The sequence below is a fragment of the Nakaseomyces bracarensis genome, assembly GCF_045282275.1.
Source record: "Nakaseomyces bracarensis strain CBM3 chromosome Unknown Scaff1_0, whole genome shotgun sequence".
NCBI classification, from domain to species: Eukaryota; Fungi; Ascomycota; class Saccharomycetes; order Saccharomycetales; family Saccharomycetaceae; genus Nakaseomyces; species Nakaseomyces bracarensis.
Window position 1 is genome coordinate 66,618 of NW_027263960.1, and position 17,053 is coordinate 83,670.

A 17,053-nucleotide genomic window follows, 5' to 3' on the forward strand; every position below is an offset into this window, starting at 1 on the left:
TATCAGGTATATGTACCCTTCTTGTCACACTGTCACCAAATATTAAAATGCCAAATTCCCTTCAACTTCGCCAACGCATTGTTATCTTTGGACGAAAAACCTGCAAGATTTTTTTTTCAGCGTTTTTATTTTCTTGGCTCGTTACCCGCCTTGAACCGCGTGTTTAATTCGTTGGTTGTGATGTTAATTAGACAGTACTAGTGCATAGGATATTGTTCTTAATAACAGGCTGTTGTTACGTTGCGATATATATAATACGTTATATATACCTTCATGGAATCAGTTTTGTCAATCAAGATTTATTACCTCTCTCTTCTCTCTAATGTAGGAGAGGCAAGAAAGAAAAACACAATTAGAACTTATATTCTTTTTTTTTTGTAAAACTGTAACAGTCTTCCTGGTATCTTAGTTATTCTTCAACGCTGATTTGATATGTATGTACTTCTTTAGGAGTTCATTACTTTTTGGCTGGGAATGCCGATATCATGGGTGCTGGAAGCACCAGTCTCCTTGGCACCTCGGTTTCCTTCTCGACATCCTCCTCACCGTCAAATCTAAGTCTACAGGTGCCGTCTCGTTTGGTCCCCATCACGACCGCAGGGTAGAACGTCGTGGTCTCTGGGTACCTCGCTAGAACTTGCGTTCCCGGCGGGTAGTTAGGAATCTTTGATCTTGGAGTAGATTCTGATGGTATGAGGAGCAGGTCCTTCCATGTACATTTATATAGCTTCCCAGTGTTTCCTTGCTCATCCGGCTCAGGATCAACAACTTCGTACTTCAGGCCATCGCTAGAAATTTTAACTACTTCACATTGGAACCACTCACCGTCCCCGTGGCCCTTCTTAGGCTTGTAGGCCACTTCTGCATGGAGAACAATAGGTGCTTTGGGCCCAAACTGGCTTTGCCAGTACGTTCTACCAATTGGTCCTGCTGTAGCGGAACCGTCGTCCGGAATAACACCGGGCACAGGAGTGCTCCCCGCCGTGCTCTCACCGCTGGCGGGCAGCCGCCCTGCTGCACTGTTCGCAGAATTCGCTGCATCTAGTGCACTTGTATTGTTGTTATTCGTACTGATGGCGGCGTTCTCTATCACTGTATTCAGGTTACTCCTCACGGTCTCCAAGAGCCGATGCGCGCGCTTAATATTCTCTCTGTGCTCTTGAAACTTCTCCAAGTACTCCTCCAGTTGCGCATCCTCAAGGTTCTCAAAATTGAGCTTCTTCATCTCCATATCCTCATCAAAAGCAGTCACCTCATTGGCATTGTATATATCTTGCAGCGACGATATCACCAGATCCCATTGTCCATCCATTGTCGATAATAAAAAAACAAAAATTTTGGTGTTCCTCCCCTTGATCACGAAAAAGCCTTCTTCTATAAATAATATCTACCAACTCAATCGGTCTTGCTAGACTAAGATGCTGTATATAAATCAATAACATGTATTATATAACGCCGCTTTCCGACCTTTTGCGTGGGACCTCGTGACTTCTACACCTAAAGCAAAATAAAAAAAAAATATAATTAAAACAGATCAAATTATTACCCGGATAATATCACTTGACATCTCTATATACGTGTTCGTGTAGTTGTATATTTATGAACACGTGACTAATGCGTATATAGTGACGTTTAGGGTGGTACTACGTAAAGTATGATATAAGCTTGATCTTCCACTGACGAAGAAGTGGCAGAGGGTTAGTCTTACGAAGGTGAATTTTATAGAGGGATGTAGTTACCGAGCCGCAATGGATAGAGAGGGAAGGAAAACCTCTTTGCCCATATAAAAACGCGACCCGCGCAACACGGTCCAACGCGGGAAACATGAGCCTGACGGATTGTATCAAAAAGTTGCCGGCCCAAGCCCACGAAGGCTTTCTCTTCTCCATAACCAGAACCCGCACATCCATTTCGCCCAGGGCAATGCCTGGTAAAACGAGGTAAGGCGAGGCAGAAACAGGAGAAAACACCCGCTGTCAATCAAAATTGTATCAGCATTCTATTTTTAGAATACAGTAGAAAACATAATCCTTTATGTTTTTTATAGCTAATCTACTGCTTTAAATAGAAGCATGCATTTTTCTATGTTAGTTGTACATTGAGATCACAGCGGTTGTTATATTTATTAGTGGAACCTCTAAAAAGATAGTTTTAAAACAGAGTTACAGAATTGATGGTTTTGAGGTTTTAACCATTTTCGCTTTTTTCGTTCTCTTTTTATAGTTTTTCCGAAGGTGAAATATAAAAATTTTAGGAAAACAGAAAAAAAATTTTCTTCGTATAAGGTATATAGATCGTGATTAGGGTTTTAAGGGTTGTCCAATGGACCAGATCTAGCTGTTCGATAGCCTTGTTTGGTAGCAAGGAATTAGAATAAAAGGAGATGATGCTCAATGGCGTGCTATGGTATTTTAAGTGGACTGTGCGGCTGTTGTGTGGGTGGTTGTGGGCGGTAGTGTGGTGGATCCAGCGTAGTATAATGTTCTTTGTACGGCCTGTGGTGCTGTTTCTGGCTACATTCGTGGTAGCGCCAGTGAGGATAGCGGTGTGGAACTGGGTCCAGTTTATGACGCTGCCCTTGAACGTGTTCCTGAAGCTGACGGTTGGCTCTACGTGGTCGGAGTTGCTTCGGGGCTCTGGCGACTGGTTCAGCAAGTACGTCGCTGTTACGATTTTCCAGTACACCGCCTCTGTGGTGTTGCTGGGTGTAGGTCTGGGCTTGTGCTGCGGGGTCAGCCTTGGCGTTTTCCACCACTACGCGGGGGTGCCGAGTTACTACGTTGAGATCCCGCTACGGTTCTGGCGGCTGCCGGGGTACCTGTTCGACCTCGTCTGGACGCGGTTGCGGACTCGTATCCCAGAATCTGTTCTGCGCTTGCCAGAGACTCTGTCAGCTACACTGGCGGCCTCTCTGCCGCCGCTGCCCGATGAGTTTACGGTAGCCGCCGTGCGGTCCTGGTTGCGGGTCTTCCTGGGACTCGAGGAGAGCTCCCTTGTCGCGGCAACGAGCCAGGGGCTACCGAGCCAGGGGCTACCGAGCCAGGGGCTACCGAGCCCACCGTCCACTCCGAAATTCTCTCCTTACGACAAGGGCCTCTTCCTGAGAGATTTTCATACGGGCGGTAGTGGCGGTGCTCGGGTTAGTGGTACTCGGGTGGCCGCTGGGCCGCTGCCTACTGTTCCTCACGCGCGAACTGCCTCTACTACAACCTCAGAAGTGGCTAACGCACAGGTCCGGTTTACCCCAAGGCGGCAGACGCTGGAGGTAGAATCCCTACCACAACACCTCGAGCCACACTCACCCGAACCAGTGTCCATGCCTCACCGTCACGAGCTCTTACCACAACACCACGAAACGGTCTCATTACCAGAACGACACGAATCAGTGTCCCTCCCTGTATCTCTGCCTGGCTCTCTGCCTGGCTCCCTGTCTGGCTCTCTGCCTGGCTCTCTGCCTGGCGCCCTGGCTGGCATCCTGCCTGAACAGAACGCGGATACCAGCACCACAACAGCCAACGAGACCTCGAACGTCTGGGACGAGTTCGATACGATACCGTCCCTCCTCGACGAAGACACCGACCGTCTAACGACGGTCACCAACAGGCGGCAGAAGCAGCCTGCCTCCGACGTGATAGAAATCCGTAAGATGAAGCCATGACCTATATAGATTATATAAGAAAAAGTAATGCCTATAAAAAACTCAATAACGTTGAAATCTGAACTTGCTATACTGACTCAATGCTATTGACTATCTCTTTTAGTAAATGACCTCTTTAAGGGTCGTCGGGTTTCCGGATTTTAAGGAACATTTTTCTGTTTTAACGATATGGTAGCAGCTTTTGAGAACCGTACTGTTATACTTGTATAATAGGCAATAGCAACACATATTTAAGAAAATACATGTGGCTGGGTGTTGTTGCTCGTCGGACATTTTCAACATCAACTATATCTAGAGGTTTAATGACTCCTTACTATGATTCTGTGACGAGGAATCTCTCTGGACTGCAGACCAAGTTCCTCTTCAAGAGAGGTGAAATTGAAGTCATTGAGAGCCCTGCTAATTTCTACGAAACTCTCAAGGCCAAGATCTCGCAAGCCCAAGACCGAGTGTTCATTGCGTCACTATATTTGGGAAACAGCGAGGATGAGTTTATACAATGCATAAGTGACGCCATGAGGAAGAACAAGAATCTCAAGGTACATTTTCTCATTGATGGGCTCAGAGGCACAAGAGAAACACCGAAGAAGTGCTCAGCGAGCCTATTAGCTACATTGGTTCGAGATTATGGTGATAGAGTGGATACACGGCTTTACAGAACGCCAGCCTACGTAGGTTGGAAGAGGATGCTGATACCAAAACGTTATAATGAGGGAATTGGATTACAACATATGAAGATATATGGGTTTGATGATGAAGTGCTTCTATCAGGTGCGAACTTATCGAATGACTACTTCACGAATAGACAAGATAGATACTACTTATTCAAAAACAAAGATTTCTCGAACTACTACTTCTCCCTACATAAGATGATCAGTTCCTTGAGTTATAAAGTTGAATATTCCGATAATGAACAGAAGTACAAAATGTTTTGGCCAGTTAATAACGCCTCTGGAGAACCTATACATGGTAGACACAAATTTTTGAAGGACTCTTCTGACCTAGTCTCGAGGTTTTTAAGCACTCCTTATAAACTAAGTGAAGAAAGAAATGCTGATAGAGATGGTTGTGATTATGATACAGTGGTGTACCCAGTTTCTCAATTTACACCCTTATTTCAAAAGCATAATGATAAATCAACAGAGAAGCCATGTATACTAAACATGATAAAAAGCATTGGAAATGTATCAACAGCATGGACTTTTACAGCGGGATACTTTAACATGCTACCGGATATTAGAAAATGTCTATTTGATTCCCCTGCTGGAAAGGGAACTGTCATCACTGCATCACCTTATGCCAATGGTTTCTTCGAGTCGAAAGGGATGTCTGGAAATATACCCGATGCATATCTCTATCTAGCTAATAAGTTCTTGAAGAAGGTAAAAAAGGCTGGCAAAGAAAACGTTATATCTTTAAGAGAGTGGCAGCGTGGTATTGTAAATAAACCCAATGGTTGGTCTTATCATGCTAAAGGTATATGGATATCAGAAAAACTAAATAACGAAATGACACTGCCAATTGCTACTGTAATAGGTTCATCAAATTATACCAGGAGAGCATACTCGCTAGACTTGGAATCTAATGCAATAATTGTGACAAAGGATAAGGATTTACAGCAGAAAATGCAACATGAAATTGATAATATATTACAATATACAAAAGAAGTTAAGCTCGAAGATTTTAAGAATGATGCACATCGGCAGGTAGATACAAGGGTAAAACTAGCTGCAGCGGTATTAGGTAAACGCTTGTAATCGAAATTCACGTAATTTATGTAAATACTCAGTAATTATATTCCCATAATGGATTCAAAATTCAGTACGGCAAATTCACAAACTAACATCATCTTTTAACCATGCTAGATGATATTTCTGATCAGCATCGAACAGGTCCACTCACGTCAATTTCAATATAGAGCATTTAGATTGTAGAATGATAGTAATTAGAAAGTAATCCCGCTATAGAAGGAATAATAAGACGAGAATAATGCAATATATATTAGATTTCTATCAATCGTAAGTCCTCTTCAAGAAGGGCTTATTTTTAGCATATGCAAAATTATGTTGGTAAAATAGAAGTAATAATGCCAGCAGATGCAAAGCAGATACTACGCGCGGCGTCATATTGAAAGGCCATTCGTAGAACTCTAAGTTATCTATCGAGACAAACAGATTAGACACCTGAATTATTATTGTAGAGATAAGAGAGGTCTTCAAGTATCTAGGTGAAAATCCCTTTGTAGACATCCCTACCCAGTTTAAAGACAGCTGAGGAAAGTATTTAAATGCAGACAACGCGTTGCCAATAACCCAGAGGTAATTAATATGCTCAATATAGAATACTCCAAATCGTCCTGAGTTGCTCTTAGGTAAGTTGTGCAGCGAACAGGCATAAGTGAAGTAAGAAAACACTACCACGGATGTAAAGATTCCTAGCAGCATAAGCGATGCACCTTGCTCGACATTCCGTGTGGCTCGGTATTTCCACAACTGTGAAATTACCACAGCAGACGCTATCATCAAGAGCGCATCGATTACCAATAGCGCCATCGACACAGGGACACCTGTCCCCTGGGACGGGTATAATAGCGGGTACCTATTGGTGAATTGAACATTCGCGAGATCTGAGTACCTGTACAGTACGCTGCAATATGTCGATATGAAGTTTGTCACGCATTCCAGCAGATATAGGTCGTAGGATAGCCCATACACGGACTTGTGCACAGAGTTGTACCGCTTCTGCTGAAACACAGCCCAAACTAGACCTAGCCGACCCAGACCTTGGAGAGCCTCAGTATACAGCATCGTTATTCTGTTACTAGTGTCGTCGTCAGTGTGTGCTTTTGTTTATGAATATCAAGTAGAAGAGACCTGCTTCTACTTAAAGACCTAGGAAATGGGTGTCTGTCGTTCGTGGGACCGGGGATTGAGCTAGCGCTGCAACAAATATATGGGGTAAGAGTGCTGAATGAGGAGCGTTCTAGTAGCACATAGAACAGATTAACAAAGAAACTGGCAGATTCGAAAGGCCCTTTTAGAAGGTAGAAGGTGGAATCGGTAATGCTATTATGTTAGCCAAGGGCTTTGCGATGCCGGGTGATTTGGGCCCTCCGCCATAGAAAAAAAATCAGCGTATGAAAATTCGTGAAATTCCTTTGATGCAGCTTAAAGGTTGTGTTCAAGAAGTGGTCAATTGAGCAATTAGGACCATAACAGCTCATCCAATTGACCTTTTAACGCTGCCTGTTGTAATTATCGTAACTGGCTTAGTTATATATTGTTTTTGAAGGGCAGATATACGGCTTGTGGAAGATATAGAGAAAAGAAAGTAACACGAGATGGATACTGATTACGAGCAGGCTGAGTCCTCCAACCCTGTGGTTGCGGCTATAAGGAAGTACCAGAACATGTACCAGATGTATTTAGACAGAGCTACTCCGTTTATGAAGGAGAGATGGGCTGCTGTTGTTGTGTTGATTATTATATTCCTCTTACGTGTCACTTTAGCACAAGGGTGGTATGTGGTCTGCTACGCCCTGGGTATCTTCATATTGAACCAGCTTCTAGCGTTTTTGACTCCTAAGTTTGATGTCTCTTTGCAACAAGATGAGGAGAACAGTTCCTTGGAGGCCGGTGAGAAGTCGGAGGAGTTCCGCCCTTTCATCAGACGGTTACCGGAGTTCAAGTTCTGGCACAACTGTGTAAGGGCCGTGGTTCTCTCTTTATTCCTATCCATATTTAGAATCTTCGATATTCCTGTATTCTGGCCTATCTTGCTGGTCTACTTCATTGTTTTGTTCTTCTTCGCTATGAGAAGACAGATCCAACATATGATCAAGTACAAGTATATCCCATTGGACATCGGTAAGAAGAAGTACCGCGGTAAGAATTGATTTCATAAACCTATGTATAACACTACAAAACCAAGAAAGTAACATAGAATGATATAATGTAAAGAAATAATCTAACTCTAAGAACACATAGACGCATTTGATTCTTTTAGATTTGATTTGATTCGATTTGATTTGATTTAGTTTGATTTCATTTATCAGAGACATTGAAACAATGCTGTATAGTTATAATTATGACACGGGAGAACTCCTTTCTTTCTAGATAGTCAATAGTTAGTTATTTCGAGGCAGATAAAACTCTTTTTTATTTATTTAGAATTGATCTTTGAAAATATACACATCATCATTCATTGGTAATCACTCATATTACAAATGTAAATAACGTATAGAACCAATATTGTTTTCAATAGATTAATATCATGCCCGTCTCGGTATTTAAATAGCATGTTCTGCTCATTGCAGCGAGTTGTAAAAGCATAAGTTATGCAAAAAGGGCTTGATCTACAGTGAAGGAAAGCTTGCATTTATCGTAGATCATCAGATTAACTTCTACAAGTGTTAACAATGGTTGTTCCCCCTACTTTATTGGCCCCAGAAGCAACGTAAGTCTACCGATTAAGGAAAATGGGTGTCTGCCATAGAAATATAGAGAAAAAAGAAATTTAGGAAAGCAGTTCAAATGGAAGAGCATTAGTAATCTTAATCCACTTTTTAAAACTCCATGAAGCAAGGTTATTAGGTGAGGTGCATTTGCACAACTCGTACCTTTGTATCGTTCCTTTCTTTTTTTCTAACATATAAGTCAAATTACACCCATATTTTCAGGTACTTTATATAAGTTGTTAATTATATATATATATTTGGGCCTTTGCTATACAAGTAAGTTTCCTGAGGTTAATAAGATGCTTGATTTACTGTTACCTATTAGAACTTGTATATATTATCATTTTGTTACGTACTCACATTAATATTTAGGTAGTTATTTAGCGCCATATACCTTATAAGAGTCATATATAACTACTAGGAAAGGATAAAGATGAAGGTTTTATCTATGGAAAAGGGCAAACAGGTTCGTAATCAGACAGTTCTGACTATTGTACCAGAGAATAAAGAAGACTTGTTTGCTATGTATCAAATCATTGATATTGACGATATAGCAATATTCAAGAAACTTTACACCAATAAAAATGAGGACACCAATAAGAAAACCACTACAGACTTGGCCAGAATTAAATTGAGAATACTAAGCCGTGAATTTGATATCAGAGATGAATATTTGAGATACAAAGGTGTCTCCTGTCCCGATGACACAGGATCCGAAAACATTGATTCAGAAATCCCAATAGGAAAATATATTAGCTTCAGCATAGCTTACAACCACCCAATCACCCTTTACAAGACGCATTTTAACAAGTATGCTGAACAGTTACTGCTAGAGGCCACAATGCCAGAGGCTCAAGCAGATACCGCCGCGGTTGTTTTACAAGAGGGTATATCCCATATATGCCTGTTAACAGCCTCATCAACAATAATGAAACAGAAAGTGGAATTCAGTATGCCAAAGAAGAAGAATGCTAACGATGTTGCAAAATTTGAAACAAAGATGGAGAAATTCTACAGAGCTACTTATGACGCTATCAAAAAACAATTCGATTTTGACCAATTGAGAATGATTATCTTATGCTCCCCAGGGTTTTACGCTAAGACTCTTTTTGATAATATTATTAAATATGCCAATGAAGAACAAAATGATACAATCTTGAGCAACCAGTCAATTTTTATTGTGGCACATTGCTCTACAGGTTATCTTCAGGGTATATCCGAGGTTTTGAAGAATCCAGAATATTCTTCATTATTAGAAGATACAAAGTTTGTTAAAGAAACTCTTTTGTTTGATAATTTCCTAGAACATATTGAGTCTGAAGACGATTTGGCATGGTATGGTAGGTGTGAGATTTATAAAGCAGTAGAAATGGAAGCTGTCGATACTCTACTAATAACCAGTGATACTTTAAGATCGGATAACATAGTTGAGCGTGAAAACAATATGGATCTAATAGAGCTAGTCAAAAATCAGAACGGTAAAGTTGTTATTTTTAGCAACTTTAGAGATTCAGGAGTTGAGTTACAGCATATTGGAGGTTTTGCCTGCATATTGAAATACCCAGTTGTGGACTTAGACGATATTGCGCTTGAATTTCCTCCGATTAATTTGATTACAGCATAAAAATAAGGTTGTGATTAGTAAACATTTCCTTACTTATCTTATCCCTACTAAAAAACTATCATTCATATATAATTTTTGTTATAGAGTTTTTTTTTAATTAATAAAATATTTAAGCCATTATATGAAAATAGAAAGTTAGAAATACCTAAAGGATGATAACAGTAATATTACTTTGGAAAATCGGGTTCGTATAATAAATTATATATAACAGCTTTAAGCAATATTTCAGTAGAATTAACATCAGAATTATATAAAAGTAATAACAAAAAAAAAATGCAAATGGAGTACATTTATAACTTCTTATTATCATGTGATATATTAATATATACTATTAAAACTTTGTTTTATTCTTTATAATTAATTATTTTACTTTATAGTGTAATAAATACATTGGTTGTGGTTTCCGAACACTGATTCTTTTTATGTGTCCTTATTTTTCTATAAAAGCGAGATTTTCTTTAATTTTTATCCGATTTATTTAGAGATACCGTATTTTTCTGTTTTAGTATGCTTCTGATGCTTATTCATTGTCGTATAGAGATATATATGGAATGGTTTGTGAATGACATTTAGTTTTGATTGCCAAAGTTAAGATATTATACAAAAGTAGAATGCATTAATTATGAATCCTTACTTCTAACTATTCATAATTATTCAGCTGACTAACTCTCTTCTTGTAAAGTATGTAATTAGTTTTCATTATTTTATAATTGATTTTAAGAGGTTTTTTTTATTGAATCATTTAATATATAATTCTTATTCATAGTGTATTACATCTAGTAATAAAAGCACTTATAGTTAAGACTGATCCCTGTAACGCTGTTATTTAATGAATGATACTACTTTTTTCATCAAATAAAAGAACAGGTCATTCTCTCTAATGTTATTATCACATTTAATTCTGTGAATATTAAGATTTATTTATCTTTTGTATATTATCGTGGACATTTAAGTTGTAGCATTCCAATATTCAGTAATGTAATTGTTGTATCACTGGACTGAAACGGTTTATGAGATGAAAGAGATAGTTTTACTATAAATAAAGAGGTTTAGTTCTATTTATTTATCTTTATTCTGATATATTTTTGTATAACCCCAAGTTTTTAATACGAATTAAGATAACCATATTGTATTTAAAGAAAATTTACTTCTTTTCAAATATTTGTTAAGAACATTTCATGAAAAAAAAATAACTGCTTCATTTTTTTTTTTTATTTTGTAAATTTAAAAGAAACAAGTATTTATAGAAGATTTAGATGTGTAGAATTTATAGGATTTTAGCTTCAACGTTGATAAGCCTGGTTGCTGTTAACTTGGTTTGAAGCACGGTTTGTAGCATTTTCTTTCAAAGCGATCAATTGTCTAGCTCTGAAGCCTTCGTAATGGACAAAAGAGGTAGTCTCGATCAAGTCTTGTAAGTGAGTTCTGATCAAGTATTCTCTTAAGTAAACAAAGTCACATTGGTTGATATCTTCGACGTTTATAGCACCCCAGCGTGATTTCCTACCTCTGAATGTTTCGCCGTTAACCTCTATTTCCTTTTCTGAGCCCACTACAGCGAATGGGATCACTGATCTGATGCTGTTGTTCAGCACGACTTCATCTTCTGTAAGGTCATCTGAGTCATAAGGGTAGATTCTGAAGTTGTATTTTTTGAACTCGTCCTGGATAATCTTCTTAAACCTTGTTCTCTCGTCTAGGGTCAAAGTGTCGGCCTTTGCTATCACTGGGATGACGTTAGCGATTTCTGTTAGTCTCTTCAACGTGGCAACGTCTAGTGCAGTTAGACCCTTGCCGTTAGGCTGCAAGAAATACAGCACAGCGTGCACTCTGGTGTCTGGAATATGTCTTTCACGTTGTGCGGTCAACTCTTTACGCAAGTACTGAGAGTACTGTTCCTTGATGTACTTAACAATTGGCTCCCATACCTTGTTGTTGTTAATGTTGTCGCCAAAACCTGGAGTATCGATGATATTAATGTTTAAACGTACACGGTCCTCTAGCAATGTGTGGGTGGAGACCTTGATCTCAGTGGTCTTAGAGATGGGCTGTTTCGTGATATCTTCACCTGTAGCAGAATCAATTAGATGGGAAGAGAATAAAGTATTCACCAGCGTACTCTTTCCGAGACCGGAGTGGCCAACTACCATCACATTGAACTGGAAACCCCTTTTCAACAGCCTGTGCTCGATCTGACTGGTAATAGTGTCGAAACCAACATAATTAGAAGGCAAAACAGACTCTGGAACAATAGACATTTTGTTGTTTATGTTTGTTTTTTTCTCTTTATCCTGCTTATCCTCAAAGTTATAATCTGATGACTGTCTTAAGAACTTGAATACTGCACTGAACAATATGGGATCATCTTACTAAATACTTTACTTAAAGGTCACAAAAAAAAAATAAAGAACAAAATGAGCTTTGACGCGAAAAATTTAAAAAATTTAAAAAATTTAAAAAAAATCTTGAAGAGGCCACCAAAACCATTTCTTTTCGTTTTGTGCGGCGTTTTCTGTGTGGAATCCGGGTAATATTTCATAAAAAACAAAGCCAGGTCATCGTGAATCGTATAAACTGATATATATTATTATATTATTATATTATTATATTATTATATTATTATATTATTATATTATTATATTATTATATTATTATATTATTATATTATTATATTATTATATTATTATATTATTATATTATTATATTATTATATTATTATATTATTATATTATTATATTATTATATTATTATATTATTATATTATTATATTATTATATTATTATATTATTATATTATTATATTATTATATTATTATATTATTATATTATTATATTATTATATTATTATATTATTATATTATTATATTATTATATTATTATATTATTATATTATTATATTATTATATTATTATATTATTATATTATTATATTATTATATTATATTACAATACTGTATTAGTACATTGTAGCAAATATCTATTAGATATAATATTTTAATGACATTTCTGAGGATAAGAGCTTTAATTATTTAAATATATAGGGATGCATTGGGTTGATGAATGGTATCTAGTAAAGACACATTATCCTTTTGTCAAAAATTGAGGCTACAAATCTAGTGTGATATAGAACAAGCATATATTGGCACACTCTGTACACAAATACAGGCCACAAAGCCCCTCGATCAAAGAAAATTACGAATATACAAATTTATCAGTTATTTCAAGTATACTAACGGACAAGAGTGAATATATATGAATTGAAATTAATAACTAGATATGTATTATCAATAAAGCTACCCGACAATAATATCCATTATAGTTATGCTAAAGTATATTATAAAATATATAATTATATGTATGATATGGAAGCTGTATATATATTATTTAAAATATTATATTCCTATCAATAAACCTGTAGCTTTTGATAACATAACATTGAGTGTGAGCAGAAAAAGTTCTCATAGTTTCTTAGATCATCATATACTTTAGCAATATCCCGCCATATTACTTATTATGACTATTTTGCAACAACATGTTCTATATAAAATCACTTATTCGATAATAGAATAAACAAAAAAAAGGAAATGCTCAAAGATATTCTAGCTGCTGACGAGTAAATTAATAAAATGCCACCTAAAATCTATTAATCAACAATAAATATAAATATTCAATATTATTGTTACAATTACTATTACTGGTCAATATTACTACTACTATTACAACACAATATTACTTCTCAATATTATTAATACTACTACTACACAATATTACTATTACTATCTATACCCAATACTACTATTCTATATTATTATTAATAACTACTATTATATTACTGCTACTACGCAATATTACTATTACTGTTACTATTACTATTACTACTGCTATTGCTATTAATATTACTATTACTATTGCTATTACTATTACTATTAATATTAATATTGCTATTACTATTACTACTGCTATTAATATTAATATTACTATTACTATTGCTATTGCTATTGCTATTGCTATTGCTATTGCTATTATTAGAGACTCACACTATATAGTAAGTTCGTCAATTATTATATAATAAATTACCCGGAATTAGGACGGCTTTTTTGACGGAGGGTGAAAAGCCCAGGAAGCTCACCAAAGGGCCATCTAGAAGGGCTTCTTGACTATGATGATCCTATAAACGAAGCTCAATACTCACAAGAAGCTTGAACTAGTTCTTGGATACATCTGCTATTCGTATCTTCTTTCATTTGGTTAGGGAATAGGTTCTGAGAAAGGTAGGGAGAAGTGAAAGAAAAAAAAATTTTTTTATTAGAGGATGGCTACTATACTTGCAAGGATGAATGTTGGGCTGGTCAGCCAGAGTAATGTGCTTTCATTACTGCCGGTAGGGTTTGTAGGTGGTGCAGTGAGCGGAGCAGCGGGGATACTGGGGCAATTGGTTGGAGGTTCAACTGGATCACAGGTTCCAGAGTCTTTCCAGGATAATGGTATACTTCTAGCTGCTCCCAAGAAGAAAGTTTCACATCAGAAGAGAAGACAGAGGTTACTAGCACCCGGGAAGAAGCATGTCCAGATGAAGCACCATCTGAATAAATGTCCGTCTTGTGGTCACTACAAACGTGCCAATACCATTTGCATGCACTGCTTTGAGAATATCCGTTACCTATGGAAATCATACACGATAGACCAGCCACAGGAGCCAGTCCAGGAGCAAAAACTTACGGAGCTGGACAAGAGAGTTCTGTACCCTGGGAAAATGGACACTGCATATGCTGAAAAGCTTAAGGATAGAGACAGCTATCTCGAGCGTCGTATGAGAACTCTACCAAAGGATAAATAATAATCATCTGTACAAATTTTTTTTTATTCACCATGTAAATATATGTTTTGTACTTATAATAAGAGCATATCTAGTTTTAAATACCTAAAGACGAATTGATTTACCTAAAAACGTCAATTAGCCTATAGTCAGCTCGAGTAATCACATGATTAAGGACTGGGCAAGCGTGGGCAAGATAGGTGAGGGGGGAAGGATGTCAACAATTGAATTAATCCCTCAAAACATCCCTTAAATGAGACTTTCTTTTCTAATCAGCTCAATTGACAATAACAGGCACCTTTCGTTGCCAAGTAGATAACTTTCAATGTTGCTATGTAGATAACTTTCAATGTTGCTATGTAGAAAGCTTTCAATGGGTAGTGTGAAGGCAAAGCAACATTAAATGAGGGGGTGTCCTTTATTATTTTATTTCAATATTACAAATTAGAAAATGTTTTCTTTCAATAACTAATACACAGAGAGGATGGTCTAATATCCTATAGAGTTTTATATATTAATAAAAAAAAAAAAGAGCAAGTCAATTGGGTTAAAAAAGTGACTTCAATGATTTTATCTTTAATGGTGGTTTTTGAATAGGGTTTATTTTTTTATTATTGATATTATTTTATTAAAAAAAAAAGAATTTAGATGTGTATTAATATTATAATATAGTTTTTTTTTTTTTTCAATTGGGAAAATTAGGTCTAAACGATTAAGAAAAGATAATAAAGAAATGGAAAAGAAACAGAAAACTAAGAACAAAAAAAGCCAATATCTTTACAATTAATTATTTCATTTCTGTTCAAGTTATTTCAATTTCTTTTCTCAACTTATTTAAAACCTTTCTTAATAAAAATGTTGATTTTTTGTTTAATAAATGATTAAAAAACAAATCAAAAACAAAAAACTTAACATATTATTTTTTTTTGTTGATGAAGGGATTATCTTTCTTGTGTGGGGGTGTGTGTGTGTATATTTTATATTAGAATTTTTTTTTTAGTGGGTAAGGTTTATTTTTTTTTTTTCACTTAAGGAAATAAAGATAAAAAAAAAAAAGAGAGCTTACATAACAGTACAACAGGAGAACATACCGTCCTTTTCCTTCTTTTCCTCCATCTTGGCGTCACCGGAAGCGGCGGTAGCGGTAGCCTTCTTGGCTGGGGCGGCCTTCTTGGCTGGAGCAGCGGACTTTTGTGTAGCGGCAGGCTTATCTTGTGGAGCAGCAGCCATGGAAGCGGAAGTGGTTGGGACGAACTTGGTGGCGGTTTCGTAGAAGGTCTTACCTTGGATTTGAGCGATTCTCAATTCTAGGTCGGAGGCGGTTCTGGAACCGTCAGCACCGGCCAAAGTACCGGCACCCCATGGGGAACCACCGTGGACTTCTTCGATGTTGGCCAATTCGGCGAAGGCGTTCTTGTAACCCAATGGGACGTAGATGATACCGTGGTGGGCCAAGTATGACAAACAGTGCTTGACGGTAGCTTCTTGACCACCACCGTAACTGGAGGTGGAGACGAAGAAACCAGCGACCTTACCGTTCAAAGAACCTTGGGCCCAAAGACCACCGGTCTTGTCCCAGAAGGAGGACCATTGTGCTGGCAGAGTACCGAATCTGGTTGGAACACCGAACAAGAACGCATCGTACTCAGTCAAGATGTTCTCAGTAGCAACTGGAATGTCAGCAGCCTTCTCTGGAGCATTCATCTGAGCCAAGATCTCCTTGGATAGAGTCTCCTCAACCCTGTAAAGGTCAGCCTGACCACCAGCAGACTCAACACCCTTCTTCAGAGACCTAGCCAAATTGTCAATGTGACCATAAGTAGAGTAAGTAATAATAGCAACCTTCATCGTTAGTATGTGTGTGTGTGTGTGTGTGTGTAGTATAGTTATATAGTTACCGTTCTCCAAAAGAGAAAACTTTTTAAAGACCTTTTCGTTGGTACTCCTAAGCAACTCCTCTCTTTATAAACTATTCCCTCCCTCTCACCTCGACCTTCAAAGGTCCCAATTCAAGAAACTGCCCAAGCTTTGCCCACCACACAAAGAAAATCCTCTTTGACGTCCGCGCAGTTGCGAGCAGCCCAGAAAAACCGGCTCAATAATACACTGGCCCCCCCTTTGGCACAGAAGAGCGCGCACCACACCACAGAAAACACAGTTTTTTTTTTCATTCTGAACCTTGCTTGCTAGAAACCCACGCAGGGGTGGGTGCCCTGTTTTTGTTTATTGGGTAATAATTACCATAAGAGAAGGTTCCATGCTGTTCTACCCCCTCGGTTGTACGGGAGTGTCTGTGGGGGGACGAGTGGAAGCTAACGCGTACACTCCCTATCAATTGGGATTATAGTCAATTCCTCGAAAAGATTTCCGGATTGGGAAATGTTTGTGGCTGACAGAACAGCGCAGCCATGTCCCTTCACGAGTGTAAACAAAACAATGAATAAACAGAAAAAAAAGGGGGTTTGACGGTTGTGTGTGCGGTGGTTTCTTACGCCTCCTTT

At 37.8% G+C, this 17,053-nt stretch overlaps 9 protein-coding genes across 9 annotated transcripts; 5 read left to right on the forward strand and 4 right to left on the reverse strand.

Annotated features, from left to right (window-relative positions):
* Positions 1-457: 457 nt before the first annotated feature.
* Positions 458-1,312, reverse strand: SGF29 (Sgf29p; the record flags this gene model as incomplete). Its single annotated transcript, XM_071050184.1, has 1 exon — positions 458-1,312. The coding sequence occupies one exon, from the start codon at positions 1,310-1,312 to the stop codon at positions 458-460; it is 855 nt and encodes a 284-aa protein (XP_070908776.1).
* A 1,071-nt stretch (positions 1,313-2,383) lies between these two features.
* Positions 2,384-3,658, forward strand: LDB16 (Ldb16p; the record flags this gene model as incomplete). Its single annotated transcript, XM_071050185.1, has 1 exon — positions 2,384-3,658. The coding sequence occupies one exon, from the start codon at positions 2,384-2,386 to the stop codon at positions 3,656-3,658; it is 1,275 nt and encodes a 424-aa protein (XP_070908777.1).
* Positions 3,659-3,900: 242 nt separating this feature from the next.
* PGS1 (CDP-diacylglycerol--glycerol-3-phosphate 3-phosphatidyltransferase) lies at positions 3,901-5,415 on the forward strand (the record flags this gene model as incomplete). The annotated part of the gene is made up of 1 exon (XM_071050186.1): positions 3,901-5,415. One exon carries the CDS (start codon positions 3,901-3,903, stop codon positions 5,413-5,415), a length of 1,515 nt encoding a protein of 504 aa, XP_070908778.1.
* A 255-nt stretch (positions 5,416-5,670) lies between these two features.
* Positions 5,671-6,465, reverse strand: RNJ42_00017 (uncharacterized protein; the record flags this gene model as incomplete). Its single annotated transcript, XM_071050187.1, has 1 exon — positions 5,671-6,465. The coding sequence occupies one exon, from the start codon at positions 6,463-6,465 to the stop codon at positions 5,671-5,673; it is 795 nt and encodes a 264-aa protein (XP_070908779.1).
* Positions 6,466-6,998: 533 nt separating this feature from the next.
* On the forward strand, positions 6,999-7,553 carry RER1 (protein retrieval receptor; the record flags this gene model as incomplete). The annotated part of the gene is made up of 1 exon (XM_071050188.1): positions 6,999-7,553. The coding sequence occupies one exon, from the start codon at positions 6,999-7,001 to the stop codon at positions 7,551-7,553; it is 555 nt and encodes a 184-aa protein (XP_070908780.1).
* Positions 7,554-8,547: 994 nt separating this feature from the next.
* RNJ42_00019 (uncharacterized protein) lies at positions 8,548-9,738 on the forward strand (the record flags this gene model as incomplete). Its single annotated transcript, XM_071050189.1, has 1 exon — positions 8,548-9,738. The coding sequence occupies one exon, from the start codon at positions 8,548-8,550 to the stop codon at positions 9,736-9,738; it is 1,191 nt and encodes a 396-aa protein (XP_070908781.1).
* Positions 9,739-11,021: 1,283 nt separating this feature from the next.
* Positions 11,022-11,996, reverse strand: CDC10 (septin CDC10; the record flags this gene model as incomplete). The annotated part of the gene is made up of 1 exon (XM_071050190.1): positions 11,022-11,996. The coding sequence occupies one exon, from the start codon at positions 11,994-11,996 to the stop codon at positions 11,022-11,024; it is 975 nt and encodes a 324-aa protein (XP_070908782.1).
* A 2,052-nt stretch (positions 11,997-14,048) lies between these two features.
* Positions 14,049-14,573, forward strand: MRPL32 (mitochondrial 54S ribosomal protein bL32m; the record flags this gene model as incomplete). The annotated part of the gene is made up of 1 exon (XM_071050191.1): positions 14,049-14,573. The coding sequence occupies one exon, from the start codon at positions 14,049-14,051 to the stop codon at positions 14,571-14,573; it is 525 nt and encodes a 174-aa protein (XP_070908783.1).
* Positions 14,574-15,614: 1,041 nt separating this feature from the next.
* Positions 15,615-16,400, reverse strand: YCP4 (flavodoxin-like fold family protein; the record flags this gene model as incomplete). Its single annotated transcript, XM_071050192.1, has 1 exon — positions 15,615-16,400. The coding sequence occupies one exon, from the start codon at positions 16,398-16,400 to the stop codon at positions 15,615-15,617; it is 786 nt and encodes a 261-aa protein (XP_070908784.1).
* Positions 16,401-17,053: the final 653 nt, after the last annotated feature.